Source organism: Geotrypetes seraphini, chromosome 3 (assembly GCF_902459505.1).
Source record: "Geotrypetes seraphini chromosome 3, aGeoSer1.1, whole genome shotgun sequence".
NCBI classification, from domain to species: Eukaryota; Metazoa; Chordata; class Amphibia; order Gymnophiona; family Dermophiidae; genus Geotrypetes; species Geotrypetes seraphini.
The window spans coordinates 69,009,932-69,035,104 of NC_047086.1; the positions used below are offsets into that span (position 1 = coordinate 69,009,932).

General features: G+C 40.7%; 1 protein-coding gene across 6 annotated transcripts in view; it reads left to right on the plus strand.

Annotated features, from left to right (window-relative positions):
- Positions 1 to 22,178, plus strand: part of ELOVL5 (ELOVL fatty acid elongase 5) — a 98,848-nt gene extending 76,670 nt beyond the window's left edge. For 5 of the 6 annotated variants that reach the window (XM_033936692.1, XM_033936691.1, XM_033936690.1 and 2 more), the window contains exon 8: positions 16,162 to 22,178. In XM_033936692.1, the coding sequence (XP_033792583.1) occupies positions 16,162 to 16,290 (129 nt within the window). In that variant the 3' untranslated portion in view covers positions 16,291 to 22,178. Of the gene's footprint in view, positions 1 to 7,892; positions 7,965 to 16,161 lie in introns of those variants that run through there. The other variant, XM_033936696.1, reaches the window with a different exon arrangement.
- The last annotated feature ends 2,995 nt before the right edge of the window (positions 22,179 to 25,173 follow it).

The following is a 25,173-nucleotide window of genomic DNA, read 5'->3' on the forward strand; positions in this document are numbered from 1 at the left end:
AATAATTTTGGGGGGTCTTTAAAAGTGAGTTTTCAGAGATTTGGGAGTGTGCCCTAGCCCCCCATCTAAAAATCCCAAAATCACTGTGTTTTAGAGGTTTCTGTGGTTTTCCCAGGTTGTTTTCTTTAAAAATAACACACATGGCAGCCATCTTGGATTTTCCCGATTTTAAATTTAAAGTTATTTTTAGCCTCTACAAGTTTTGTTTTTGCAAGAAAAACATTCAGATGAACTCCCCAGGGCAGGATTTTGTGGATTTATGCTTAGGAGATCTATAAATTTTAGAAATAAATAAATAAATATTTGTAGTGGATGGCTCTCTGGTGAGTGGCAGTTTCCACATGCGCTGCGGGAAGGGGGAAAAATTTCATTGGCCCAGGTATCCTTGACCTCTGAAGAGGGTCCTGCCTCTGTTTCTGGCCGGGGCACTCTAAAAAGTCAAAAGCGGACCCCCAGGACATTTCAGTTGCTATTCCTGCAAAGCACAGCTTTGATTCGGCAGCCAAAGCTCATAAGTCCTCCAAGAGTTCTTAAGAAGGGTATGCAGAAGGTGGCTTCTACCCTGAATGATGGGTTTTCCCCTGAATTTATTAACAATGTATTAGGCTTATTTGGCAAAGAAAATTATGCCAGCTGTCCCCCCCATAAGTGTCCATGCCAGCTGGGGGCCTCTCTTCCCAGAAATTGTGCCTGGCTCCTCTGGGTGGCCCAGGTTAGTGCGCCGGCAGTTGCTGTGGTCAACTAGGATGCCCTGATCATGTTGTTAATCATGTAGGCTGGCACTACCATCATGGGGGATGTTGCAGCTCTTTTAGATCTCCAAGATCAGGATCCGGGTGGACTCCTGGATCTGGGTGAGGATACCATGGTGCAGAGATTTTTTTAAACCCACACATCTGGTTGATTTGATTCCTGAGTCCCTCCAGGTGTTGAAGCTGGAGGTTAGTCCGCCAGTCACCATGGAATGCTCACTTATGAGTAATGAGAGACCGCAGTCGACTTCTTTTCCTGATCATTCAGAGATGCTTACAGACATTTGGGAGGTGCCTGAGGGCCCCTTGAAATGTGCCAGAGCAGATGCCTTCAACCAGCGTTTTGTGTCCCCGAATGTTGACTCCTTGATGGCACAGGTTACTAAACGCACTTCTCTCCACAGCGATTGGGTGGGAGTGCTGAAGGATTTTCAAGACCATAGAGTGGATTTTATCTTCGAGTGCTTCTTTGACATGGCAACTGCCTGGCTGAAGGCAGCGGCGGCCTCTTCCTTTGTGGCCAGAGTGTGTCATGCTAATCTCTGCCATGATCTGGACACTATTGGGTCTAGAATTTTGTATTTCTGATCTTGGGGGTGGATTACATGGCAAATGTCCTGTATGACATAAGAATATAAGAATTGCCATCTCCGGATCAGATCCTGGGTCCATCAAATCCGGTGATCCGCACACGCGGAGGCCCCGCCAGGTGTACCCTGGCATAGTTTTAGTCCCTATTTCACTGTATGTTTCTCAAGGGAGATGTTCAATTTATAAATATAGCCAAAATATAAACTTACTTAAGGCTATGAAGCCACCTTGTATATAGTTTTTATAATTTTTTAACCCGACCCTCAGTGGCACCACTCAGGACTCAAACTTCTCATTGTCCTGAGCTTTATGTATCTGCTTGTCATCGGGTCATTTATTATTTATTATTTCATAGAGCTTTCTGCTATTTATATTTCTATTTATTCTTTTCTTATATTATGAAGATATTCTCTTATAAAGATAAATACTTAGCTTAAAATATGGCTAAGTCTTCTTGGTTAGAGATGTCAGCACTAATAAGGGATGTTAGCCATGTTTAGAGATTTGGTTCTTCAGGGTATTTCTCATTATGAAAAACTATGAAGAACAACAGGATATCATACAATCTAACACATGAACAATATATAGCTTTGATGCAGTTAAGAGATCTACAAGACTGTATGATACTGAGAGCTGACAAAGGGGGAGCTACCATTGTGTTAGATAAGGCTTATTATTTAGAGGAAGCCAGTAGACAATTGTCAGATACAACAGCTTATTCTCCCCTTTGCGAAGATCCATTAAAACATTTGATGAAAGAAGTTTTTGATTTAGTGACTCATCATTATGAGGAGGGTATGCTTACCAAAAAAGAATACCAGTTTTTGATAGAAAAATACCCTAAAACCCCGATTATCTACTTTGTCCCAAAAATACATAAGAGCCAAACTAATCCACCGGGTAGACCTATCGTTAACACACGGGGGTCTCTTTTAGAACCCCTTTCTAAATTTGTAGACTTCTTTTTAAGGAAGGAAGTGATTAAGATCTCCTCGTATATTAAAGACTCCTCTCATTTTCTTAGGATTGTAACCCAAACTACACAAATTGAGTCAACAACTTTTCTAGTAACCCTTGACGTGGTCTCTTTATACACCAAAATTCCCCAACAAGAGGCGCTTGAAATAGTGAAAGAGGTTCTAACTAAAAGAAAGGGGGACCAATGTATTAGTACGGATTTTCTAATGAGATTAGCTCAGTGGGTCATTGAGCAAAATTATTTTGAATTCAGAGGAGTCTATTACCAACAGATTCAGGGGGTGGCTATGGGGGCCACTTTGGCTCCTTCAGTGGCCACCCTCTATATGAATAAATTTGAGGAGAATGAGATATATCCTTCTATTTGCTTAACCTGCTCTCGCAACTTAACTAAGTTCCATACACTCAATTTACACTGACTACACAACCAGTCTCACTCTACCTCTACCCTTCTCTTTTGATCGCTGACTGTCCTTATCTGCCACACCCAGTCAGACAACAGTCCCTTCTTCTCAAAACCCGAACCGCACATCCCATCACTCAACATGGCAATCTGCAATAAACAGCAATTACTATTAGGGATACTATACCTTCTATGCTCTAAATGCTGGGGCAATGAAGACAACCCCACCCAACCTATGCACACCTACCCCATCTCCTGGCTCAGACCAGTCGAACTAACTAAGCCCTCCAACCCCCTCCAACTCCTACAAAACCAGTCAAAACAAGACCTTCATCAAATCACAGTATTAAACACCACCCGCAAACACCGCAAGCCACACAGGAACAAGTTCTGCAACAGAAACATAAAAAAGCTAACATATTCTGAAATCCCTACAGCAAACAGTTACGAAAACATTAAGGGATACTACCTAAATACCCGCTCAGTGAGAAACAAAGCCCACATAATAAATGATTGGATACTACAAACAAAACCTGATCTCCTGTTTCTGACAGAAACATGGATGATCTCTGATACTGATACTATCATGAAAGACATCCTACCTCAGGGATACAAAATTATCCCACTATCAAGAAACTGGAAAAAAGGAGGAGGATTAGCGATCATCCTAAAAGAACACTTCGACTACATCAAGACCAACTCCAAATCTTCAGATAACCTTGAAATACTAACTTGCAAAATCACTAACGCACAGGTAGAAGAATCACTGATCACAACTCTATTCTATATCCCACCCAAAAAATGGTCAAACGCAAAAGAGGAATTCGCCGAATTCCTTACCCTATCTACCCTAAAAGGATCATACAACCTGCTTCTGGGAGACATAAACACTCACCTAGAACAAAAGACAAAACCAGAAATAACTGAAATCGCCAACCTCCTAATGTCACTGGACTTTCCAAATCCAGACGCAGAAATAACCCATGAAAAAGGACACAAACTAGACTTAATCACCTTCTCCCACAAAGAAACAATAGACCCCAAAATACAATATTACCCAGGACCCTGGGAAAAATGCATCTGGTCAGACTACTACATTGGCAAGTTCAATCTACACTGGCTAAAACAGAATTCACAACAAAAACACAAAAACGTCAACACGAACACAATAACCAGCCGTGGCATTATTAACCCAACCGAATTCTGGACCCACTATGAGTTACATCCCATTACCAACGAAATCCAGGATTTCCCCACAAGATGGGAAACTTACAGCAAAGAACTCCTAGACCAAATAGCACCATATAAAACATACAAAAAGAAAAATAGGCCACCAAATGAATGGTTCGACTGTGAGCTACTAACCACCAAACAGGAACTAAAAAAATTGGAGAGAATCTGGCAAAAAACAAACAATGAGTCAGACAAGACAAACTGGAAACAAAAAATGAAAATATACAAAAATCTGATCAAAGAAAAACGCGCTAAGCATTATGCAAAAAAAATTGGTACCTCAAAAATAAACAGCAAAGAATTGTTCAAACTATTAAAAACAATAACCGATACAACACAAATACTGAAAAAGGACAACAAGCCCACTCCATCGGCACAAACCCTAGCCAACTTCTTTCAAAATAAAATCGCTGAGCTAAGAGCAACCCTACCCACAACCACAACAAATGCTCTTCAATACCTCGAACCCCATGACCAAGACACCAGAGTAGACATGATATGGGACCACCTCGAATACCCAAACTGGCATCAGTTCCTAAATTTATTCAACAAGTACACCAAATCTAACTGTCTACTTGACGCATGCCCCCCAAAAATCATGACAGTTGCCCCTCCAGAATTTAAAAAGGAACTATTCACATGGCTAACAACCGCCCTTACAAGCGGAACATTAAACAAAAAAATGGGACACATTAATCACCCCAATCCCTAAAGATCAGAAAACCTCTTCAGCACTGACATCCAATTTCAGACCCATAGCGAGCATTCCCCTTTTCACAAAGATACAGGAAGGATTGGTCAACCTTCAACTAGTAAACTACCTGGACAAATTTAACATCCTTAGTGAACACCAATCAGGATTCAGGAAAGGTTACAACACAGAAACGGTCTTAGCCTCCTTACTGAACCACCTCTATGATCTCTTTAGCAAAGGCAAAAGCGCACTGATCCTACAATTAGACCTCAGCAGCACGTTCGACCTGGTAGACCATGAAATCATGCTACTGTGCCTTGAAATAATGGGAATTTCTGGAAAGGCAAAGAAATGGTTCCAAGAATTCCTAACAAACAGATCCTACCGAGTAATCAGCAATGGAAACTACTCCAAACCATGGAAAAACCCGTCAGGCGTGCCTCAAGGCTCCCCACTATCGCCCACCCTTTTCAATATCTATATCGCCTCCTTAGGTCACCTCCTACAAAAACTAAACTTAATACACTACATTTACGCAGACGACATATCCATTCTAATCCCCTTAAATGACATCACAAAAGAAACTGTAGACAACCTCTCAAACATAATGACCGAAATCGATAAATGGACCACCAATTTCAAACTGAAATTAAACGCAGAGAAAACAAAAGTCTTTCTGGCTAGTCCTAATGACAAAATTACGAGAACAACGATAAAAATAAACAATCACGAATACCCATTATCCAAAAACATAAAAATACTCGGTATCACTCTAGACACACACCTAACTATGACTGACCACACAAATTCACTAGTGAAAAAATGTTTCTACACGCTATGGAAACTAAGGACCATAAAAAAATACTTTGACCCAACATCATTCAGGTTGCTGGTACAGGCGCTGATCCTATCCATTCTTGACTACTGCAACATCATCTATCTGGGTATCCCACAAAAAACAATAAAAAAACTGAGACTAATACAAAACACCGCCGTTCGCCTAATTTTCGGACTCAGAAAAAGCGACCACATCAGCCCCTACTATAAAAAGCTGCATTGGCTACCAATAGAAGCACGAATATTATTCAAATTTGCTTGCACCTGTTTCAGGCAAGCCTGGGGACTAGCACCTTCTTACCTACAAACTCACTTCATCCTACATAACCCCACACGAGCAACCAGAAACAAAAACATCTCTGCATATCCAAAGATTACAGGCTGCAGATACAAATCATTCCTGGTCAGAACCTTTAAGTTCCAAGCGAACAGACAGCAAGTTTGGTTGAAAAACTACATAAACGAACCCAATCTGACATACAGTGCATTCCGAAAATCGATCAAAACCGCCCTTTTCGCCAAATTCATTGACTAAAACTGTCCCCTCCCTCACTAGGACTTCCCCCCTGTAAACGCCTTTTTCTTGCTCTCAAGAAGCTCCATTCATGTATTCAGGTAGTCTCTACCCATAGAACTCCAATTAATATGTAAGTACTAAATATTCAGGTACTCATAACCCATAGAACTCCAACTAGTACGTAAGTTGCCCATTTAGATTATTGTATAGTATTTGACTTATTGTATTGTATTGTATTTAGACTCATTGTAATGTATTGTATGGTACTGTATTGTATTTAGACTTATTGTATTGTATTAAGAACTTTTGTTATTCGCTGAATGTCCAGCCTTCTTACTATGTAAACCGCCTAGAAGTCGCCTGACTATGGCGGTATAGAAAAATAAAGTTGTTATTATTATAAAAACATTTTGGTTTGGAAAAGGTTTTTAGACGATATTTTCTTTCTCTGGAAGGGTACAGAACAGGAATTGCTAGATTTTCTTACTTGGATAAACACTAGGGATATTCATCTTCAGTTTACCCCTACTTATGACATTAAAACATTGGATTTTTTAGACATGCGTCTTACTAAAGAAAATGCTCAGCTGACTACAAAACTTTTTAGGAAACCTATAGCCCGAAATTCACTACTGCACTTTTCAAGTTACCACCCCTACCATCTTAAATTTAACCTTCCAGTTAGTCAGTTCCTTAGAGTTAGAAGAGTTTCTTCAGATATTAGAGATTTTAAAAAAGCGGCTAATGATTTACAGGAAAGGTTTAAAGTTAGAGGTTATCCAGCGAAATCTATTCGCCGTGCATATTTACGAGCCAAATATGCCAATAGAGAATTATTACTAACAGAGAAAAGTCACGCTGAAGTAGAAGATAGACTCATTTGCGTGCTTCCGTATTCTGAAGCAGCTAAGGCACTGATCAATCAGATAAAACGATACTGGCAAATACTACAACTTCATAATGTTTTTGCAGAGTTTCCAATGTTTGCTTTTAGAAAAGGCAAATCAATAGGTCAGATTTTAATTCAACAAAAATTAGGTTTTAGGTATGAAACTACAGTGGACAATCACAGTAAATGGAGCTGTCAATGGTGCAACAGCACCATAGAGGGTAGCATTTGGACAGACCCTCAAACTAAGAAAACTATTACGGCATTTACAAATACAACTTGCCAGACGGAAAATGTAGTTTATATTTTAATTTGCCCATGTAATCTTGTTTACGTAGGACGAACATCTCATCCCATTCATGTGCGACTAAATGAGCATAAGTCAAGGATAAAAACAAAAACGTTGCAAGCTCCGATAGTTGAACACTGCATAAATTATCAGCATGATTCTAGCCAGTTAAAATGGAGGGTTATCGATCATTACAAGGAAAAAGAGGGGGAGGGGGTGGTTAACGTGGAAGAAAAACTCAACTACAAAGAACAACATTGGATTTACATATTAAATACAGGTACCCCTTATGGGCTGAACACAGAGCTTGAATGGCTATCTCTAGTCTGATTTAGTATGCTTTAGTAAGAAGAACAGAGTAGTGGGAGGAGTTAGAAAAAGAAGAAAGAAAAATGACAAGCAAGGAATAAGTTACAGTATTGTGAGCTCCGATACGTCAGATGACATGTCATTACGTGTCTCCGGGCTGATTGGAGCTCCGATGATATTTAAACTAAAGAACGCTGTCGGCCCCGCTTAAAGTATTGACTGTTACAACGGAGGTAGATGGCTAAGTGTGAGTAGCAATTTGGAAGCCTTTGGGCCAAGTAAGAGCTAGTTTCTTAAATCATATAACTGAAACACGTTCTACAATGTAAGAACTATACTGGGTTACACTTTGTTATAACTGAAACAGGTTTTAATTTATGGTTTTGTTGGTGATTTTTAGGGATTGAGCCTTGAAAGAGCAAGCGAGGCGAAACATGTCGGCTTTGACATCCCTTATTAAAAAAAAAAAAAGCTAAGTATTTATCTTTATAAGAGAATATCTTTATAATATAAGAAAAGAATAAATAGAAATATAAATAGCAGAAAGCTCTATGAAATTATAAATGACCCGATGACGAGCAGACACATAAAGCTCAGGACAATGAGAAGTTTGAGTCCTGAGTGGTGCCACTGAGGGTCGGGTTAAAAAATTCTAAAAACTATATACAAGGTGGCTTCATAGCCTTAAGTAAGTTTATATTTTGGCTATATTTATAAATTGAACATTTTGGCACCTTGATAAAAATTTCAGTATTAGTGCGTTGATTTGATTTCTCAAAGGAGATGTGCATCTAATTTACCCTTAAATCCTAGAACGGTGGATTCTGCAATTACTTCCTCTGGGAGAGCATTCCAGGTGTCCACTACTCGCTGCGTGAAACAGAACTTCCTGATATTCATCCTGGACCTGTCCCCCCTCAGCTTCAATATATGTCCTCTTGTCCGTGTCACATTGGACATTGTAAATAACTGCTTTCCCTGCTCCATTTTATCGAATCCTTTCAGTATTTTGAAAGTCTCAATCAGATCCCCTCGTAGTCTCCTCTTCTCAAGGGAGAACAACCCCAGTCTCCTAAGTCGTTCCTCGTAGTCCATGTTCTCCATACCTTTCACTAGCTTCGTTGCTCATCTCTGCACCCTCTCTAGCAGTTTTATATCCTTCTTTAGTTGTTCTTGACGTGTTCAAAGTCTTTAGCAAACTGTCGGCTTATTCCATTTCGGCACACAGGATGTTGTGGATCCAATAGTGGTCCAGTGATTGGTCCTTGTTGCTAGCAGCAGGCTCATCTGGCCTGACCATAGCTTCTCTCAGGATTCAGATTCAGTCTCTTCTGCCTAGGCCCTAAACCTCTGAGGGACACCTTGATCTCTCAACTAGATGTCATCCATTTCCTGAGGGGCACACTGAGACTTCGGCCCCCCTTTCCCCTGCCCTGTCTGTCTTGAAATCTCAACCTGGGCCTCCAATCTTTGGCTTGCCAGCCTTATGAACCTCTGGAACTAGCTTCCTTAATGGATGTCACCGTCAAGACTGCCTTTCTGGTAGCCATTACCTCCACCCGCAGGGTTTCTGAACTTCAAGCTCTTTCCTGCTGGGATCCCTTTTTGTGTATCACGGATTCCAGTGTGGTTCTGTGGATGGTTCCCTCCTTTCTTCCAAAAGTGGCCTCGATCTTCCATGTAAACCAGGAGGATCGGCTTCCCACCTTTACTTCCTCCAGTTCAAGGGAGCAGGATTGGGTGTGTACTGGTGAGTTCTGCCCGCAAGGACAGGCCAGCTTCCACAGCCATCATTTCCAGATGGATCTGCATGGCTGTTTCCTCTGTTTACATAGTGGCAAGTAAGAAGCCCCTCCCCCCCCTTTGCAGTGAGGGTCCATTCTACCATTCTTCTTGGGCAGAGTTATTGTCAATTTCTTTGGAGGAGATTTACAGGGCTACTACCTGGTCCTCTTTGCATACTTTCACCAAGTTCTACAGGATCGATATGGTGACCAAGCAGGATGCTGCTTTTGGCTTCTCCGTTTTGGCAGTAGACTCATTGGTCCCACCCTGACTCTACGGGACTGTTCTGTTATGTCCCACTAGTCCAGGAATAGGGCGGGATTGTAAAAGAACGAAAGATTAGGTTCTTACCTTTGCTAATCTTCTTTCTTTGTCATGGGGTCCTTAGTTCCATCTCCCCCTTCTGTCAGTGCAGGCTGAGGCTCCTTATAGCACTACATTTTGTTGTTCAGGTTCCAAATGTTTTAATGTCCTATTTCAATTGTTCATGCATGATTGATCTAGCTTCATGATATAAGCAGAGTAGTTTCTGACTGCTTTGTCATGAGCTGAATTCCTGGGGGACAGTCCTTAGGTAGGAGGGGAAAGGCTCAAAGCAGTGTACAATTGAGGCTTCCTACAAGCTGTCTGGCAACCATAGGAGAATAACCCCACTAATCCAGGAATATAGTGCGGATTTATAAGAAAGAAGATCAGCAAAGGTAAGAAACTAATCTTTTGTTCTCCTCCTCTGGTCCAATATCTCATCTTTCTTCCATCCCCTTAAAAAAAAAAAAAAAAGTTACATATGTGCAATATGCAACAGCGTCTGCCTTCTTTCTCTATCTTCTAAAAATGTGTGCCCTCCCCTTCCAATTCTATCCAATGTCTACCCTCTCCTTCTCTGTTCTCCTCCCTTCTATCTACATCTGCCTTTTGTCCCCTGTAGTAACCCCCCTTCAAAAAAAAAAAAAAAAAAAGCTAACCTATTGGCAGAAGTGGAGCAGGCAAACAACTGCAATGGGACTTCGCTGGGCGTGATTCATTTGTGCTGGGTGGCCCAGGAGAGCTTGTGTCAAGGCAGCTACAGGGTGATGACTCGAGTTGCACTGCAAGGCCCTCCCAATGCAGCTGCACATCTCAAGGCCAGCTGGCTCATGCTACTACCAAACTTCCTGTTATGGAGTGGACAAAACCAGCTGGCTGACCTTGAAGATTGGCAGATACTAAACAGAGAAACATAATGATAAAGGTCAAATGGCCCATCCAGTTTGTCCATCTGCAGTATCCACTATCTTCTCTCCCTAGAGGTCCTACACATCTGTCTAATGCTTTCTTGAAAGGCCTCGCACTGGGTTGGCCATGCAATGCTGGTCATGCGGCTCCCTAGAGCAAGGTGTTTCATGGAAAGAGAGGCAGGCTCTGCTGGACCCATCAAAGCTTAATGTAGCCTCCTGTTTCTGGGTCCAAAAGAGCCAATCTGCCTGCCGCGGTAATTGCAATTAAATATTATAGGGGGTATTAAAAATTTGCTATGACAAAGGTAGACTCCTTGATGGCACAGGTAACTTAGATGCACTTCCTTACCCAGTGAGAGAGAAGTCATGCTGAAGGATACACAGGACCATAGAGTGGATATGATCCTCAGGAGGCAGTTTGAGTAGATGTTAAGGCAGCATCAGCTATTCCTTTCATAGCATGCGCTTGCCATTCACGGCTGTGAACCCTGTACGAGACAGCAGCTGAGCCATTACCTCAGCTTGCGGTGGCAGGGATGGACTATGTGACTGACACATTTTATCATGTAATTAGAGTCATGGCGAGAGTCTTCACCTACTCTGTTGCCACCCGACACATGTTGTGCATCAGATGATAGGCAGGTGATACAATCTCCAAAGCTGCGCTTAGCAGACTCCCCTTCATGGGACAGATACTTTTGGTCAAAGGCCTTGGATGATCTTATGGCCAGTGTGCAAGATCATCCTAAGTCTTTATTGGCCAGCAGACCTCGAGCGGCTAGAAGCCAGAACCGGAGCTACTTTAGGGGGGTCCTGACGTTTTTGCTAGTACACCTCAAGAGGCTAGTCTTGGAGAACTTATCAAGGTCCCAATCAGAGATATTCCGGATAGAGATGGTGAGATCCGCCATTGCAGTGGTCCAGCTGGGAGAATTGCTGGCCATCCTGGATTTGACAGACTTATTGCCACATTCCAAATTTCCCGGCACACAGAAAGTTCCTGAGATTTCACATGTTGGAGAATCGCTATCAATTCTCAGCACTACCATTTGGGCTGGCAGCGGCAACCCTGGATGTTCAGCAAGATGATGGTGGTGGTGGCAGCTCATCTCTGCAGGACGGTCTGGCTGGTTCATCCTTATCTTGATGACTGACTCAGAGCCCCTCTCAAAAAGAGGGAGAAAAGTCAATGGTGGCAGGTATACAAATTTTGCATAGTCTGGAGTGGATGGTAAATTTTTGAAAGAGCCAGTTAGTCCCCATTCAGTCTTTGGAATTCTCTTCAACATGGCGGAAGACTTGAGTTTTTCTTCCAGAAGCATGCAGACAGAAACTTTGGGAGCAAATTACAAACCTACTGCAGCAGCCAGCGCCTGCAGCGTGGCACTAGCTACAGGTTCTAGGCTCTATGGCAGCTGCCATAGAAGTAATGCCCTGGGCAAGGGCGCATATGCGTCTACCTCAGAATGCGCTGTTGTCTCAGTCTCCCCGGAGAGATTCTTTACAGGCCCCCTACCCTGGACGGAGGCAGCACACATGAGCTAGTGGTTCCTTCCACAATCTCTAGCAAAAGAGATTCCACTTCAGATTGATTCCTGGATCACTCTGACGATGGTTGCCAGCTGGGGGGCACACTACAGTGTTCATCTGGTGCAAAAGAAATAGACACCATCCCAGTGGAAGTGGTCGGTAAACAGGCTAGAACTGAGAGCGATCCTCTGCAGGCTGCTGTAATTAGCTTTAAAGGTGAGACTGGGAGGCCATAGGGGAAGCCAGAGGACACTAGAGAGAAGGGGGAAACACGCAGGCCTTCAGTGAATCAGGCAGCACTGGCACTGTACTGTGTAGGGAAGTAATCTGGCAAGTGCCTCTTCCTCCTCAGTATGCCGTGGCACACTTGGAATCTCAGGAGGCACATTAGTGTGTCTCGGCACACAGTTTGAGATACACTGCTCTAGTAGAAAGGCATATGAGTCTTGAACACCCATCCTGTCAGATTTCAATTTAGCCTAGTTACTGTCTCAGATTGTATGTATTTCTAGATGCTTGACTTTTTCCTGTCAGACAGGTGTGAAGAGTGATGAGAGTTCTCTATTGTAAAAATGTTTGCACAAATGCGAGAACTACAGAAGTGTTAGTGCCAGTTGCACTCAGGTAGCTGGCTTGTTGGGTTATACCTTGTTTTATGTTAGGTACCTATTGGCATTGGTTTATTTAATTGTAATTAAAGAGCAGGACAGACTTGACTCATTTTTTTCCCTATTGTAGTGGTTGTCAACTGCTTTGATACTAACTGAAGAGTAGCAGCACAGTGTAGGGGTAGAGGAGGCGGAGCTGAGAAATGTAGATATCTTCTACACAAACTCATGCATAGAGGTGAATAACCCACTGGTTCAAGACTCGTATATCTTTCTACTAGAAAGATTATCGTGGTAAGAACCTAATCTTCTTTTGTATTTACTGCCACTTTGTACTGCCCAAAGTGGAATATTTATTTGTTTCAACTTTTCTTCATAAAAACTGTATCAAAATGAAGGTAACATACAGTAATAATAACAAATACATTTTGCTTAAATATATAGAATTCCTCAAGGCAGTCTTTAAGAAATCAAAATATTTACCAACCTGAAGGTCCTGCCTTTTCAAACATGTTCCTTTTGTTATCTTCATAAAAACTGGGTCTCTTATAGCATGCTACCATCATATCTTTTATCCTCAGAGGAGAGAATATGATAAAAACCTGTCGAAACAAAGAGCTCAAGTCTTGTGGCGCATTCTGCTCAAAAGGTTTCACTTTCGTTTTTACTGCTTGTTCCTACCTCCTCACACTTAGCTCCTTGTGCAGATACAAGTATATAAACTTAGCACTTAAGAGGTAAGGGGTTGATTCTGTGTACATTGATTTGCAATGGGGTTAAGGTATTTTCTCAACTATGTATAAGTATTTTACAACAGTTTTGCTGTGAAGAAGCATTTTATCTCTGCAGACACAAATCCACAGTTTTGAGAAATGCAAAAACCAAGCATTATGAATGGACTAATGGAATTCATTTACCAAAAAAATGCAAACATTGTATGAATATACAGCCTCATTCTACATAATTAAAAACTAATCCTTATTTCATGATGAATAACTTTTGGACTGTAATGTATCTTAACCCTTTAATTGGCAGATGGTGAAAACAGCTGTTTTAAGTAACTTGATGTTAAACGAGAGTAACAGTGCCAAGTAACAGGCATTTAGAGATGCAGATCTCCAATAAGAGCCATAGAAACGCATGTTGCTTCTGATCAACAATGCCAAATAAAGGGTTAAATAGAAAACTATTTTTAGATAGATTTTTTCTCAAAAAAGTATTTTATTAATAGACTAAAAAGGTTAGGGCTCTTCAGCTTGGAAAAGAGACGGCTGAGGGGAGATATGATTGGTCTACAAAAACCTGAGTGGAGTAGAATGGGTACAAGTGGATCAATTTTTCACTCCATCAAAAATTACAAAGACTAGGGGACCTTCGATGAAGTTACAATCAGAAAACAAGAGCATGGAGGGATGCAATAAATGATACTATAAAATGAAAATTAAGATAGCTAAAAGAGAGCACTATTCGCTATATAGGATAGAATTGCTTAGATTTTAAAAGACTCCATTAGGGGGAGAATTATAATTTATGAAGTAGTCAAGAGTTATTGAGTATGAATGAGAATTTACCTGTAGTGGGAGAAATTTTAGAGAAAACATTTTCAAGATAAGACAAGGGCTACCATTATCTGATTTGAAGTTGGAAGAATTTCTAGTGGAATTAGTGCTGGTCTTTAATAGCCCATCTTACGAAAAAGTATCTTCTTTTTGAGGAAATAATCTGCTTCCCTGGGATACCTGTGACAGGAATTTGCTCCTGTGGGCCACGGAGAGCCACACAGGGATTAGGGAGACCAGAGAGAAAACTTGTGACAACCAGATATTTTGATAAGGACAAAATTTATTCATATGGAAAAAAACCCAAAAGTGTTTAGCTTGATTGCAGCAATAAACAGACCAAGAAACCAGTTGAAAAAAAGCAAAAACCCAAATCATAAGTGTCAGAATGCTCCAAAAATAATTCAGGTTCTTCAGTAGGCAAAGTATAAGAGAAACTTATAAACCAGGGGTAGACAATTCCGAGAGCCGGAGATAGGTCAGGTTTTCAGGATATCCACAATAAATATTCATTAGATAGATTTGCATCTCAAAGAGGCAGTGCATGCAAATCCATCTCATACATATTCATTGTGGATATCCTGAAAACCTGATCTGGCTCCAGCTCTCGAGGACCGGAATTGCCTACCCCTGTTATAAACAGTCCTTTAGTGCTAACAGTCTGTTTACTCTCCTGCACAGCTTTAGATTGTAGCCAGTAAGCAGAAAACACAAACACCCAAATCACACCTTTTCAGGTAGATATGGGTTTGAAACAGTTTTGGCTTCAGAATGCTGAACAGCTTAACATTAAGCTTTTCCTGCATCAGAAAAACAAACAGTTCATTAAGATTCTTCCACTTGAGCTCGTGTCTTCACAGTAAGCAGAGAAAAAAAAATATCTTGAAGATCCTCACAACACATGGAAAACAAATACTGTACTCCTCTCAGGAATTACCAGCAGAAAGAGAAAAAAGGGTAAGTTTATTCAAGGCTTTAAATCACCAGTCCTTCAGAGAAAAGTAAGGCAGCATTTCTCATTTGCCTTGGTATTGCGGCACACTTCCATCTGTTCCTCCCTGGGCAATTCTCCATACGACTCTTGTTTCCATGGCTTGGCCACTTAGGTTCTAGTAGCCCCTGTCCAGCCTCTACAAAGTCCATGGCCTCTGGCTTCTCATGGCCATTCAGAATCCTCAGCCCTGGCGCTCCCTGTCTTTCATGTGTCTGGCATTCTTCTCTTCCAGTTACTCTTCCTACGGGAGTAAAAAGGCACAGCCACACCCCAAACCCTCAGGTGTAGCAGGTTCTCTAGATATTGATCTACCTCCCCCTCTGTGATTGCAGGGAAAAGTTCTAGAGTGGCGTGTGCTAGGAAATGCAGATAGTTCAGGACTCACACCCCATCTAGATGGATGGGAATATCCTCAGACCTATCCACAGAAAGTTAAAAACGGTGTGTTCAGTGTGTCTGGATCAAGGGTGTGTGCTGCTCTGGGGACACACCTAGCAGGTATAGGTTGTATACCAGAGCATCAATACTAGTTTATGTCCTGGGCTGTGGATCACCTTCACCTTCTTTAACAAATTTCTAGTGAGTTTATCTTTTTATAGGATCTAATACAGTTTTGCTGTGGTTGTGCAGTTATTGTGATTAGCTTGATAGGATTCAGTCCTGTCCACTACAAATGATCAGTGTGCTAGTGCATAGGACTGAATCCTGTCGAGCAGTTCTATTGTGATGCCATCTTTGAGCTATGAAACAAAGAACATGTTTGAATTCCTTTGAAGGCTGCTTCTGATAAAGTTTTGTTCTACCCATATCCATAAAGTGGATAATCAAGAAGTCATAATAAAATGGGCACTGCTGATCATTTTTAACAAATATCTAACCCAGTAAAGAGAAACACACATGGTATTTTCTATTTTGTATATAGCTTCAAATACATTTTGATACCTTATTTAATTATGCTCCTCTTTTAAAATTTTAGACTTACAACATGAGAGTATCTTCCCGGAGGAAAGAGTATCAGAATGGGTCTTCAAGCACTATGAATGGGCACACAAACAACTCATTATTAGAGAACAATGTAAAGCAGAGGAAACAAAGAAAAGATTAAGGACCGAACTGAGCAGCCATTTTGTTATCCTGATAACCATCTTGTTAAGCAAAATAAGAATTATGCACTGATACTCTATATGGCTACTGTAATTATTCCTAGCTAAAATAATGTGATTTGTGTGACTTAACCAGTACAGCCATCTTAGAAAATCTGTAGAGGATTCAAACTAAGTAAAAGTTGTAGTAATTTGGGCTCTTACTGACCCTGCTGTAGGCTGTGGAAAGAAGTATTGTACTACAAGACACTGCTGTTGCCTTACTAGTAAACATAATAGGTGCTGAATTGTGATTCATAATTTTAGAAAACTGCTAGCCAAAATTTCTGTTTTTGTACTGTAGATAATGCATGTGACCTTGAGAACACAATGCCTTAAGTATATAATATAAAATGCAGGGCCCAAAGCTCTTTACTGATTGAAAAATATTCAAAGTCCAAAAATATCAGTCTTTTAGTGTACAGTATCTCATTTAGAAATTTCAGTGGTCATCTTGACCAACATGTGACTGCTACATGTTTCAGTAACATTTCTGATAGATTTTAGTTTTGTAGTACATGGCTGTAATCGTAGAGTCAACCTGATAAAAACTTCTACTTTGGCAAATCTTTTATATTTAATAAATTAATTTTAAATTTGTGTTAAGCAGTGTAAAAAAACCTTAACCTTTCGGTGCCTGCAGATTTGGAATTCTTATAAGAGACGATACAAAGAAAAAAAAGTAATGAACCCAGAATCTGCTTGTGGACATCTCAACATTCAGATTTTATTTTTGCTTCATTAATTGCAAGAGAAGATGCTATTTATGATTCCAAACAGGCTGCTTGTGATACATTCAGCTGATGTCTCGCGGAATGACATAGAAAGATGTATAAGTTCCATATCCTCAAATTCACTTTTCTAAAGTGATAGCAGATCTTGGATAGAAAGACATACAACAGGATCTTTGAATTATGACTTGTGTTCATATGTAAGAAGGCTTTGTTTTGACTTCTGTTTTGCATTGGTGAGTCTCCTTTTTTAAAAGGTATGTAAAATATACATGGTTTACAAAGCAAGGAAATGCTTATCAAATCCAGAACTGAGAGATTATGTAGGTTTCTTAGTCTAAGGAACCTCCCCATGCAGAGTGATTCCTCAGTATATGAGGATTTGTTTATAGCTACTTTTTCCAATTACTTTTTAACTAGGCTTTGTCGACTGTGTGCTGACCAGTCTCAGCTTGAATTTTGGAGAACTTTGAAATGTGTACTAATTTAGGGTAATGCCATAATTCTAGTGGCTGGGGTTTTTTATGTTTAGGTTACGTGCAATAACATATTTTCATCTGTTTCCTTTTTAATCCAATTTTTTTTGGTTCTAATTCTTATTAAGAAAATTTCTGTGTCTTTATTGGAGCTATAAACTTGGTAAAATAAAACCTTTCCTGTTCTTAAAATATGTATATGTATTTAAGCAATGGGGGATTATTAAAGTAACAAGCAAACCATAGCGTGCTTACAAGTGGATAGCATGTCCCTAGTGTAAATGCTACCTTGTGTTCATAGTTCTTTAAGAAACTTTGGCAGGCTCACACCATCTATGCATGAGTGCCTATCCAAGTTATGCAGGACCCACAGTTTTCACTTTCTCCATAGAGCTATCTTCATTGTAGCAGCAAGTAAAATATTTTTTATAGTTGTTTTAGGTCTTGCTATTCTTCATTTACATGAGTGGTATGGGATTTTTCTCTGGAGGTTCCCCTCCCCCTCTTTTTTTTTTTCTTTCTAGCATTTGGCCTTTTTTATTTTTCTTTCCTCTTTAATGCTGCATGGCCATTTTAAGCCTGAACTCTGGCACATTTGAGAGTTAAATTTATTTTCTTTTTTTTTTTGTTGTTGCATCATGTCTCCCCCTGTCTCAGTGTTGACAGCTTTTAGTGCCCACCTGGGCCAAGCCTCTACAGATGCATTGCCAAGAACATGCATGGATTCTTCATTGTCCTTGTTGAAAGCCTCGATGCTGGGTACTGATATCAGAAGACGCGTTATTGCCAAGAAGACTGCTCCCCCTCTGAAGTGCTGTTAATACCAGTAAGCTGGAACCCTGTTTCTGATTCAGCACCGTCTTTTCAGACTGTCTTCACCCTGCCATTGGTCCTCCTTTTCTCAATGCCCATTCTCATGGAGTGCTTATGGCCATGATACAAGAGGAGCTGGGGTACATCCTGTAGTAGTATGTTAACAAGGCATTGAAGGTGCTTGAGCTGCCTATGGAACTACTCCAACCCATTTTAGAGAACCATACCTGTTCCCTGTTAAAACAGTCGTCGACACTAGTGCCTTGGCAAGCATCAGAACTGGCACCTACCAATGTTGTGTGTCTTTCCAGCACGTTAGGGAGGAGGCTACCCCAGAATACTGGAGAGGACCTGTACCTCAGTGCTCCCACCCTAAGTCTGAGGAGAACTGCTCCTGTGCATCCGAGTATGTCAGGACTTCTCAAAGAAGAGGTCCTGTGTCCTACCTTCAGATCCCTTCTTACCATTGGACAAGAGAACCTCTCCAAGAGAAGTTCTGTTTCTAGGGAATGGCAGAAGCCATTCCTTTTAACTATTTGTCATTGTTGCTCAAAAGCAACATGTGTTAATATGGCGCTTGTGGGAGTCTGTATCTCCAAATACCTGTTACTTGTCACTGTTGCTCTCGTTCAACATCAAGTTATGTAAAGCAGCTGTTTTCACCATGTGCCAATTAAAGGGTTAAACTGGAGGTCAACTCAGGGCTGAGAGGTTGACCATCCTCTGCTATGACTTTCCTCCTGGGGATGGTTTGATGGTGCCCATCCTGAAAGATTCACAGAAGAAGAATTGGAATTCTGGTCCATTCAGGAGCACAAACTTCAGATCAACCTGCCCAGAGCTTCGGGTAATATGGAACAGGCTAAGGCCTTTCAGAGATCAGCTGTTGAATCAAATTGTGCTAATTCAGACAATTGTATTGCCATGTACTGTCAACAAGCAGAGAGTTATTATTATTATTATGTATGGGATACTTTTTGTGTCAGGAAGCATTTGGCATGTCAACTGGACCAGTGGCCACGGCATAGTATTCAGAACCACATACCTGGTTGGGAAAGACAGTTCACCCTGCTTTTTGTTTTTCAGTGAGCCTAGTAACTAGGTATTCCCATTTGTTAGAATGCTATGGCCTGTAAAGGACTTGCCTGTAGCAGGTGTTCTCTAATGACAGCAGACCAAGTGTTCTCACAAACCCTTCCCCGCCTCCCTAGAGTTCTGTTCTTCATGCTTTGTACTTTGTATGCTGTCCTCAAGAAAACACTTGCTATAGGTGAGCAAGTTCACTTTATAGCATATTCAAGCTGGTTTGATAGAAGATATTAAGAATACATAAATAATAATGAGGTGACAGATATGAAATATATGTATGTTACTTCTGACATTCTTTAATAAAAATATTTTGAAACCTAGGAAGGTAAGTTTTTACTTAGGTCTAGAGCTCCAATATGTGTAAAAAATGGGACATTTCTTATTTAAGAACAGGAAATTGGAGAAAAAGTTTGGATTAAAAAGGAAAGATCTGAAAAATTAAAACATATAACTTAAAAGAAGAAAAAAAGCATGCTGTGATTGAAATGGTGCTCACTGTATTTGCAATACATAGTGCAGGTTATTTTCCAATCATTTTTGGTTCTGTCTGTCTACTATATGATAACAACTGTGTTTTGCAAAACTTTTGATGCAATATAAATTCTATCACAGCATATAAGGAATCCAGTTTGTGTGAGAAACACAAACTTTGTTGTGTCACATGGTTTTATGGCATAAAATGTGTTTTGTGTGTATGTAGATCTGCAACAAGTAAGAAAAAGCCATTCATGAAATTTATCCATATTGAGAGGAACTATTTTTCAAAGCAGTAATGAACTCATTAAATAAAAATAAGTGATTCAAAGATTAGTTTCTGTTGGTGAGAAAAACTTCACAATCTCATGCGTGCAGGTTCTTAACCTGTTCCTCGAGCCATACCCAACTAGTTTGTTTTTAGGATATTAACATTGAATATACACAAGGGATGGATTTGTATGCACATATTCCCTTTCTATGCAAAAGTATTTAATAGTTGTCCTAGATATTCTGAAAACCAGACTGGATGGATGTGTCTCTAAGACTGGATTGAAAACCATTTCACTGGTGGTTAATGGTGTCTAATGTAGCAAGCGTGGAAGCGCAAAGCCTTGTGACAAAGGAACAGTGCATTTGAAATCTGCACAACCTTTGCTAAAGGAGTAATCCTTTACATAATAGAAAGATGATCTATGAAAAATAAGTATGTTTCTCTGTTTTAAATTTAGCCTGTTCTTTCTTATAGTTTTCATACTCTGCATCATAAAGGAAACAAATGCTTTGAACTGTGTCCAAAATATTAAATGGTCTTCACTGAATATATTCAAGTGCTCAATATAGCAGTGTGTGCTACTATTTCTAATGGAATATTTCTGTAATCATATAAGAATTTGAATGCATTTACCTTGTTCTTGGTCTATGCATTCTTTTTCAGCTCGGGACCATATTCATCAAGGGGCAGATTCAAATGTCATCTTGACTTCGTTCTTTACCCTGACAGAGAAGTTTGCATTGTCCTACTTTAACATGCAAAATGGAAAGTAGTGATCAGCCCCTTAGAATTTTTCTCATGGGCACAGAATAAGAGCTCTTTATTGGCAGCACTCTCAAAATATAATTGGTTGTGCAATATATATAGCACAGGGTTATTGGTTCTAAAATTTACATTCTATTTGTTTAATATTTATATAATTGTTTACCATGTTGGATGTTTGCACATTTGTGTTTAGCGTTTTTTAAAGTGATAAGCCAGTTATTAGCCTTATATAATTTTAAAATATCTGTTTAGAAAGAAATCTGTTCATATATGTTTTTTTAAATTACTAGTTTGCAGTCTTTACTGCAGGCAGCACTATCTAAACAGAAAATCTTCTGAATTGAAATATGTAAAGGGGTAATTCTATAAAGAGGGTGCCAATATTTAGGCACCAAGAATGATGAATACTGGCATATATGCATGTACTGTATATGCGTGCACATAGCATAAATGCCAAAAATCCAGCTATGAACTATTCTGTAAATGCATATGCATCTTCCATAGTATGTATTTCACAGGTGGGCATTCACATGGCTGGAACATGGTTGAACTTCCACATATGAAATTTAGCTTATAGCATTCTTTACATGCATATATCTCTGGAATCTAGGCACGAGCATTTACACCAGCTATCTGGCTGGCATAAGTGTACCTATCGGCAAATGTGTATAAACCCAGTTAAATTAGTATTTTATTAAAAAGTGGGTGCCTACTTTCCTTTATGGAATAGGCTCCAATTTGGTATCCTCTAAGCACCCAATTTTAGATTTACCCTCTAACCCCCTAATAGTACGTAATGCACCAAAGGTTAGGCACCGATGTGGTGCACAACTTCTGTAGTAATATGCCAGAATGGCAGTTACACTTGTAACTGGACTAAGGTGTGCTTGCAACTAGAAGGGGGGAGCATGCACATGAGCCTGTCATAAGTTGTACACCTAAGTGCCAGTTTAGGTGCATGCATTTGTGACTGCTATACATATGGCATAAATGGGCATGCCTAAATTCAGGTGCATCATTGCAGACATACTAGTATTCTGTAACAACTTTGGTCTGCAAATTTGCCATTCTAGAATATTAGCTTAGCATTCAGATTTTTGGTGCCTAAGTTTTAGCATCATTTGTATAACTGCATTCTAAACGTATTAAAAATAAATCCTTTAAGATAAATATGTCTACATTGTTGAACTGTCAAACATTAACCATTAAAATATGTTTGATTCACTGAATGCATGGAGTCCACAGTGTGTTTGATCACATTTAGATCCAGCTTTTGAGGAGGGTGGGAGGAATCTGCTTTAGAGGGGAGAAGAACATATTTGAGCTGTAAGTAGTCATTTGAGTTTCTGTTAGAACTGGAAGTATAAAAGGAAAAAAAATAGACAACTGAAATACAGAAGAAACTAAGCCTTGAGGATCGTTGCTGTTTCACGTTTTAAAACTTGTGCTTATTCAACCACTGCCATGCAGCTATTATTTTGTTTTTCTTTTTTTGTAATCATAAAGATGACCCAAGACAGTAAGCAATAGATAGGGTTAAATATGTACATTAGTAGAGAATATAATAAAACAAATTGTACTTCGATGGGAGTTTGATATAAATTAGTTTATGTAGGCACGTATGCAGTTTTTAATTTTATCTCATCACTAGGCAAAAATAATTCATACAACCCCCCCCCCCCCCCCCCCGTGCACTTCTACACCAGGGCCTCCTGAAGTCCTGCATGTTACCACATTCATTGTAGCAGCCTCTGGCTTTCTCCCTGGCCCCCCAGTCTCACCTTCAGCTAATTAGGGCAGCCTTCAGAGGATTGCTGGTGCTATCAAGTTTCAAGTTTATTTAAAAAATTTTATACCGCTTAATCAAATTTCTAGGCGGTATACAATGTAAAAAATTACATAAAATCAAATTAAAGTTAGAAGTACTAGGCAAAATCAGGATAAGTTAATAAAACGCATAACAAAACATATGGACTAACTTCACACAGGGCAAGAACTACAATCTTTGAGGAAAAGAGCACAGTAAAAGGGGAAAAAACAATAGGTTAGGGCAGGGGTAGGGAACTCCAGTCCTTCAGAGCTGTATTCCAGTTGGGTTTTCAGGATTTCCCCAATGAATAATCAGTGCATGCAAATAGATCTCATGCATATTCATTGGGGAAATCCTGAAAACCCGACTGGAATATAGCTCTCGAGGACCGGAGCTCCTTACCCCTGGGTTAGGGTAAAAAGCTATAAAGCTTGTTTTGGTCCTTATAAGGACAGTTATTGTTCAAAAGCAGCCACGGAATTCCCATCGTCCCCGTTCCCATGCAACTCTAGTGGAGAGTGTTTTTTATGGACCTGAGCTATGCTGTCAACCAATTGGCATGACACAGGCTTCTTTGTGGGGATCCCTATTCGGGTCCCCAATGCTCCTGTCTTCACAGACCAGGACTGCCTTAACTGGCGTGCCGATACCTTGGATACTGTGTCCACCCTGGATGCCATCGATACCCTTTGTGGCACTGTTGGCCAGGAGGTTTCAGGGAGCCCTAATGGGATGTGGCCCTTTTGTCCACAGGCTGTTAAAAGTGGCCTCTGTTCACCATTTTATAGTGGACACCATAAAAGAACTGAATTTGGAGCTTGGCCCTCCATGACTCAATGTACTGTCATGAGTTCTAATACTCTGATGTCCTTTTTTCCCTCTAATCCAGTGGTTCCCAACCCTGTCCTGGAGGACCACCAGGCCAATCGGGTTTCCAGGCTAGCCCTAATGAATATGCATGAGAGAGATTTGCATATAATGGAAATGACAGGCATGCAAATCTCATCCATGCATATTCATTATGGCTATCCTGAAAACCCGATTGGCCTGGTCCTCCAGGAAAGGGTTGGGAACCACTATTCTAATCCAGATCTCATGGCTCTAGTTCAGGGGTCTCAAAGTCCCTCCTTGAGGGCTGCAATCCAGTCAGGTTTTCAGGATTTCCCCAATGAATATGCATGAGATCAATGTGCATGCACTGCTTTCAATGCATATTCATTGGGGAAATCCTGAAAACCCGACTAGATTGCGGCCCTCGAGGAGGGACTTTGAGATCCCTGCTCTAGTTACTAAGCAGTGGGAGACTCCTGAAATTTCTTTTAAGTTGACTAAGATTGTGGCTAAGCTTTATCCTATAGCACCAGATTTTCAGCAGCTTTTTAAGCAGCTGAAGATAGATTCAGTGGTGGCTCAGGTGACCAAGTATACTGCCTTTCCAAGCGAGGGCAGAGTTATGCTAAAAGATTCGTAGGACCGGAGGGTGGATTTGGTCTTTAAGCTTTTTGAAGTGGCTTCTTCAGGTATTGCCATGGCTGCTGCCTCATTTGTGGCGCATGCTTGTCATACGAGGTTGTGTCAAGATCCCTTTTCAGAGGACACCTGCCCCGAGCTAGTACTCAAAGGTTGGATTATGTTACAGGTGCCTTATATGACCTCTTGAGTGTCCTGTGCAAAGTTTCGGCTTATGCTGGCTCAGCACGCAGAATGCTCTGGATCTGTCACGTGGCTGGAGATGTGGCCTCCAAGGTGACTCTCAGCAGTCTTCCTTTTAAGGGTCAAATACTTTTTGGCAAGGGGTTGGATGACCTTATGACCAGTGTGGCAGACTACCACCCCAAGTCCCTCACAGATAACAGACCTTGTACCCCGGGAGGAGGCCGCAGTAATTTTTGTCCCTCTTGCTGCAGGTTTGGCCAGAATTCCTCAGATTCCATTGACCAAATGTATTCCCAGAACTACAGACAATGCTTTTTAACAACCGCAGATGCCAGCAGGCTTCTAGTTCTCACAACAGCACTGCCCCTAAGAAGTCCCAATGATGCCAAGACCGCCACCATGCCTCGTATTGGAGGCTGGTTGGTAGAGATCCTCCAGGAGTGGAAGTTAATCTCAGACCAATGGGTGTTGGACATCATTTGGGAAGGACACAAGACAAATTTCTTTTGTCTCCCTCCAGATTTGTGTATGGACTCTCCTGCAGGAAGGCAGGGAAAAGCATTATAGGTTGAGGCAACGCTGCAGCAGCTCTTGGCCATTCAGGCTGTAGAACCATTCATGAAAGCGAATTGGGTTCCTGCCGATATACTGCATCATGCCAAAGAGAGGCTCATATTTGAGGCCCATACTGGATCTTAAATCTATCAGTGCCTTCCTGCAGGTCCCATACTTTCACATGGAAACTGCGTTCAGTCATT